General features: G+C 47.7%; 2 protein-coding genes across 2 annotated transcripts in view; both read left to right on the top strand.

The window, feature by feature from the left end:
* Nucleotides 1-228: 228 nt before the first annotated feature.
* LOC104292989 (protein-L-isoaspartate(D-aspartate) O-methyltransferase-like) lies at nt 229-4548 on the top strand. Its single transcript, XM_009892423.1, has 7 exons — nt 229-365; nt 1432-1536; nt 2079-2110; nt 2594-2698; nt 3093-3213; nt 3849-3934; nt 4175-4548. The coding sequence occupies exons 1-7, from the start codon at nt 251-253 to the stop codon at nt 4346-4348; spliced, it is 738 nt and encodes a 245-aa protein (XP_009890725.1). The 5' UTR covers nt 229-250; the 3' UTR covers nt 4349-4548.
* Nucleotides 4549-4850: 302 nt separating this feature from the next.
* The window catches only part of RPUSD2 (RNA pseudouridylate synthase domain containing 2), a 3734-nt gene continuing 2891 nt past the window's right edge, over nt 4851-5693 (top strand). The window contains 1 exon segment of the mRNA XM_009892443.1: nt 4851-4922. Coding sequence (XP_009890745.1) covers nt 4851-4922 — 72 coding nt within the window.

Genomic DNA, 5693 nt, shown 5'->3' with positions numbered 1-5693 from the left:
GACCGAGGCGGGGAGGAAGCGTCTCCCTCCACCGGGGAGCAGGCCTCGTCCCCTCCCGGCGCTGGGCCCGGGGCCGCTGTCACCTGCGGCCGCTGTCGCTTCTCTGGGGCTGACAGCCTGCCCTGTGCAACGCGCGAGCCCCGGCCTGTCCCCAGTAGTATAAGTGCAAGATTGTGTCACAGGGAGGACAGGCCGGGTGTTGGGGGTTGCAGTCCCCGTCCCCGTCTGGGCAGGCCGCCCTCGCCGTGGGATGAGCTGTCTGCCGCCCGGCGCCCTCCTCGCACTCATGGGACTGCTCTTCGCCAGGACGATGGCCTGGACTTCCAGCGGCAAGACGCACCCCGAGCTCGTCAACAATCTCTACAGTGAGTACCGGCACTGGCACCGGGCCGCAGGCTGCCGCTGGGGTCGGTTGGCACGTCCGCATATGGGTGTTTAGTGTTGTACAGCGGTACGCTGGGATGCTCTTCGTTCTGAAATGTTGGGGTTAACGTGGCCTGCGCTTCAGTACTTGTCCCAGTCTGAACTTGTTCTATTTATAATTGGAAACAAGATGTTATGCCAGAAGTGGCAGGAAAGGCTATCACAGAATCACAGAATGGTTGGGGCTGGAAGGGACCTTAAAGCTCATCCAGTTTCCCCCCCTGCCTGGGGCAGGGACACCTCCCACCAGCCCAGGTTGCTCCAAGCCCTGTCCAACCTGGCCTTGAACACCTCCAGGGATGGGGCAGCCACAGCTTCTTGGGGCAACCTGCCCCAGGGGATCACCACCCTCAGCATAAAACATTTCTTCCTAATATCTGTGGTAAATGCGTGACAGCTTTTAAAACACTGCACAACGTGATGTCGCTCTGAGCTTGTGGATGTTGAAGCATCTTGCAGCCCGTGCTTCCCCTCCAGTGCGATGCCCTGGCTCTGGAGCAGCGCTTTGGGCAGCGGGCTGGAACACACTGAAAAATAGCTTTGAATTTCCCCTGCTGCCAAAGCTGGTTTTTCTTCTATAAGAGTTCGCTCAGTGATGAGGTGTGAAGGGATGTTGAATGTTTCTGCAGTCATTGCTCTTAACTTCAGTCTACTCACTGTGCTAGCGCTCTTGAAACCTGAACCAGAGTCTCCGCTTTCAGGAGTGAAAGTGTGACTTTCTATCTTTCATTACATTTGGCAGCTCCAGAAACACTGTGGGTCTAAGTCAGACCGGAGGGAGACTGGGCTGAGGGTTGGGACCATAATGAGATTTAATTTGATGTAGCAGAAACTGAAAATTACATACTTCCACCTGCGGTTTTATTTTCTGTCTGTTCTCAGATTCTTAAGATTGAATTCTCCCAGTTCCACTAACTCCTGGAATTGTACTCCCCTCTTCCAAATCTTCTCTTGCTACAGGACGGAGGATTTAAGTCCTTTCTGTCTCTGTTTTTCTTCTTCTCACAGAAAAAGGGATAATTAAATCCCAGCGAGTATTTGATGTGCTGTTGGCTACTGACAGAGGTCACTACATCAAGTATTTCCCATACATGGATTCTCCTCAATCTATTGGTGAGTACGTTAAGGCAAAGTATCGCCGCTTTTCCTGCGTGCACATTGACTGTGCTCAGCACACGGACAGCAGGGCGTGCGATGGCTCGGCAGGTCCGAGCTCTCCGTGCTAGCTGCTCTCTCCCCAGAACAGTGGCTGAGTTTTACAATGGGTCAGGTAGAGCAAACCCCATCTGTGTTGCAGCTGTGGGATCCAGAGGAAAGAACAAGACGGCTTTTCCACATTCAAAATGTTCATTGATTGCTCTGAGTTCTGCTTAGGGAGTGGAAGTGAGCGCAGGCTGTGAGAGCTGCAGAGTGTTTTGATGAACGAGCTGGGGGGGGTGCAACGCTTGGGAGCTGCAGCGCTGTGCACCCATCTCATGCTTGTTAGGAATCCCACAGGAGGAGATTTAAAATCAATGAAGTGCTTTAGTGCAGCAAGAGAGAAGCGTGTTTTCATATTTTTAGGGGAAAGTGGGGGAGAGTAAAGAACTGCTTGCGTTGGTAATTTTAATCGTCATTTCTTTATCCCATAACTTTTGCCACTTGTTTCCTTTTAGGATACAAGGCTACAATCAGTGCACCGCATATGGTAAGATGAAACTTTTCACTTTTAACAGAAATGGAGGAAATTGTTTGCCTTTTTTTTTTTTCTTTTTTCTTTTTTTTTAATACTAAAGTAGAAAGGTGAAACAGATCCCATGGATGTGATTATCATTCTTGTTTCTTTACACGCTGTATATGGGAAGCTTTTTTGTTTTTAAGTATACTCTTTAAGTTGCTTTAAAGGTATGCTTAGATGGCAATTTGTGCAACTGTGGCTAACCATTAATGTTGTCCATTTTTTGCATGAGACCTTTTTTTCCCCACTGCTTCACATCTTATTACTGAACCTCTTCCTAAATGCTGTTCTGCAAAAAGGTCTTCCAGATCAAACGCTTGAATTTCACTCAGACAGAATGCCAGGTGTGCTGGGTTTGAATTGGAGCAGATAATGCTCAGAATGAGAAAAAGTTTTAGGAGGGGAAACTAAAATGGGATGTTTCACACCTCCATGTACTTGTTGTCCACACAGCATGCCCATGCGCTGGAATTGCTAAAGGATCAACTTGTGGAAGGTGCAAAAGCGCTGGATGTTGGATCTGGAAGTGGATATCTTACGGCTTGCTTTGCCAGGATGGTAAGCTCACTGGACTCCGTTTCTAGCTGGTAAGGTGCATCAGGAAGGGTAGCTCGCCACAGCTGGCGTGTGCTTTTTGTGGGGAGAGAAGGGAATGGGGGGAAGGGGTAAACTCTTCTTCCCAGAGCAGCTTGTAGTAAAAACCATTTCTTTGGAAAGGAAGGATTACTAGCAGTCCCCGTAGGCGGTGTCCGTGTATCCCTCAGGTAGCTAATGTAGCTGGGACTACTCACCTTAAAACCAAGGGGCAGAGTAGTTGTACCTCCTGTTCTGAAACTCTGCTCTTAAGTTTCTTCCTGGAATTTTTCCACTCCCCACAGTAACTTACCCTATAAAATACGTCTCTCAACCTTATAGGGGGTATTACATGTTTGTCTGCTGTTTTTCTTTTTAGATGGGCCCGACAGGGAAAGCTGTGGGTGTAGAGCACATTAAAGAACTGGTACATGAATCCATCAGAAACGTCCAAGAAGACGATCCAACTTTGCTCAGCTCTGGCCGTGTAAAGCTTGTGGGTGAGCTCTCTGGCATCCCGATGCTTATTCCTTCCTGCAAACGTGCATTTGCTCTGGCTGCCTGCAGAGCTCTGCTTCTCCAAGCAGTTGTTTGTGTTGGTGCTTGCCATGGTGTTGCCAGAAACCACTGGCTCAGTAAGCACTGTGCCACACTGGCCAAACACTACGGTGTAAACAAGTAATATTTAATGTTACAAGCAGTCTTACCATACACCTTGCTTCCAAGTGTGCAGTGACTGTCTTAATTCAGTAAGAGATGCTCTTCAGAGGGGTGTGGTTATACCACATCTGGGTTTTAGTTGATTTAAATAAGTCTGCACACGCTGTCGCTGTTTTCTGGGAGGGATAACTTGAGTCAGCTCTTCCTGTATCTGGAATCTTAAGCCTGCACAAAGCCGCTGTGTTATTGAAAGGCCCTCCTGGCTTTGACTGCTCCTTCTTACAGCATGGCTCAGTTCCAGAAATCTCTCCCCCCATTTTAAAAAGTAAACCAACAAAATTAAAATTCCCGTTACAATCTTGTTACAAAGTTTTCATCCTCTAGACTTCAGTTGAAAGGATATAGGAAGAATTATTTTTTGCATGGAGTTGTTATCAGAACAAAAGTCTTTTCTGCGTGCTTTTCCCTCCTGTAGTTGGAGATGGCAGGCAGGGATACCCCGAAGAGGCTCCGTATGATGCCATTCACGTCGGAGCGGCCCCAGCCACTGTGCCGAAGGAGGTGAGAGTGGTCGTGCTGGATGTTGATGGTGTGGGCTGCTTGCGTCAGCAGCTGTGAAAAAAATAATTAGGGAACCAATGGAAGCTTCTTTTTCTGTCTGTCTGATATGAAGCTTGCAAGCTTGTGCTGATGAAGGTGTCATGACCTTCACAGTGTGGCTTATTTTTGTTGTTGGGTTTTTGTTTTGTTTTGTTTTGTTTTTCCCCTGTCTCTGCTGATTCCGATTTCTCTGCTTGCCAGTTGCTGAATGAATTGAAGCCCGGAGGTCGGTTAATATTACCTGTTGGTCCCGAAGGCGCAAACCAAGTTCTGATGCAGTACGACAAAACCAGCGACGGGCAGATCGTCGAAACGCAGCTGATGGGCGTGATCTACGTTCCTCTGACAGATAAGGAAAAGCAGTGGCCTCGGTAAAAATTTGCTCTTCTGTGAGAACCGTTTCTTCCTCACAGCTGTCTCTGTGAGCTTGCTGTCCGTGCCTGCTGGCTTTACTGACAGAGTCCTGGATTCCTAGCAGATGCTGTTTGTGACAGAGAGAAGAAAGAGACTTGGCTGTGGTGAGGCACAGCAGGAGGGCAGGATGCATTTTCTGGTAGATAGGGCGTACAGACTGAGGACTCGAGCTTTTATTTGCTTTTTCTTCTTTTTGGAGCCTGTGCACTTTCATAAACACTGTAGCTGTGTTGATTCTGTTGCTGAACTGAAGGCCACGGATAGTAACTGTTGGTTTTTCTTTGCCTCAGGGATGAATTCTGACAGATGGATGGATGGATATCTCTAAAGTGACCTCAGAAAGCTCATGAGTGGGACTGATGACTGTAGATGGGCTGCAGGGTTTTGCTTTTCAAACGGAAGCATTCTCAGCGGACCTGCTTGCGAGGGCAAGTTCTGCCTTCGCAGAGCTTCTTACGGAGGGATGGAGAAAAGGGTGTTTCTCCAGCAGCAGGAGCAGGGGGAGGTTCTCAGAGGCCATATCTGCTTCCAGACAGTGAGTGGAACCAGATAACTCTGGCTGTCCTCTCTGATAAGCTATACAGGTAACATCTATTCACAGAGAATTCCAAATGCAGACAGGAATACTTAAACCTTCACTAAAAATACTCTTTAATATTGACTACTCTGCCTAATGCTTGAAGAAAACAAGATGCAATTACTGCTTCAGAGCAGCAATCTACCCTGATTTGTCAAAGTTTAATTACGAGAGCATGTTCTCTTCCTCTCTTGCATCAACTAATTTCATAGCTGGTGGCAACACTGAGAGTCTTGGGGTTAAGGAAGATCCCGGTCTCTCGGCTCTTCCCTCCTTGCGCTGGGTGCATGGGTGGGTTCTGAGCGGCGGGTGGGCGCAGGGAGGTGTGAGGGCTCTTCTGGAGCCGCTGTGGAGGGGAGAATGGTCCCTTATGCCGGGAAATAAAGGCAATCCTGCTTGGCGCCCCGGTGCCGTCTGCAGCAGCCCGCCTGTTCTGTGCCAGTTATCTTCCCGCTGAATCACTGGTTTCCCTAACTTTGTCCTTCACCCAAGGCTCGATGTTTCCGTGGGGTTTTCTCTTTCCTTTTATTTTTTTTTTTCCCCAAGAAAACAGAATTAGGCTTCAAAAAGTGAGCGCTGTGTATTCTTATGAACTGCTCATCACATCTGAGCCCAACAAAAATTTCATATATATATCCTAAATATTAAAGATATAATCAGAGAACGCCTTTTTTTTTTTTTTTTTTTTTTTTTTTTTTCTTTTTTTTTTTTTTTTTTTTTTCTCTCATA

This window comes from Charadrius vociferus, unplaced genomic scaffold (genome assembly GCF_000708025.1).
Source record: "Charadrius vociferus isolate BGI_N301 unplaced genomic scaffold, ASM70802v2 scaffold1039, whole genome shotgun sequence".
In the NCBI taxonomy this organism is placed as follows: Eukaryota; Metazoa; Chordata; class Aves; order Charadriiformes; family Charadriidae; genus Charadrius; species Charadrius vociferus.
Note: the sequence above shows the minus strand (reverse complement) of the source record. Positions and strands in the feature narration are given on the sequence as shown.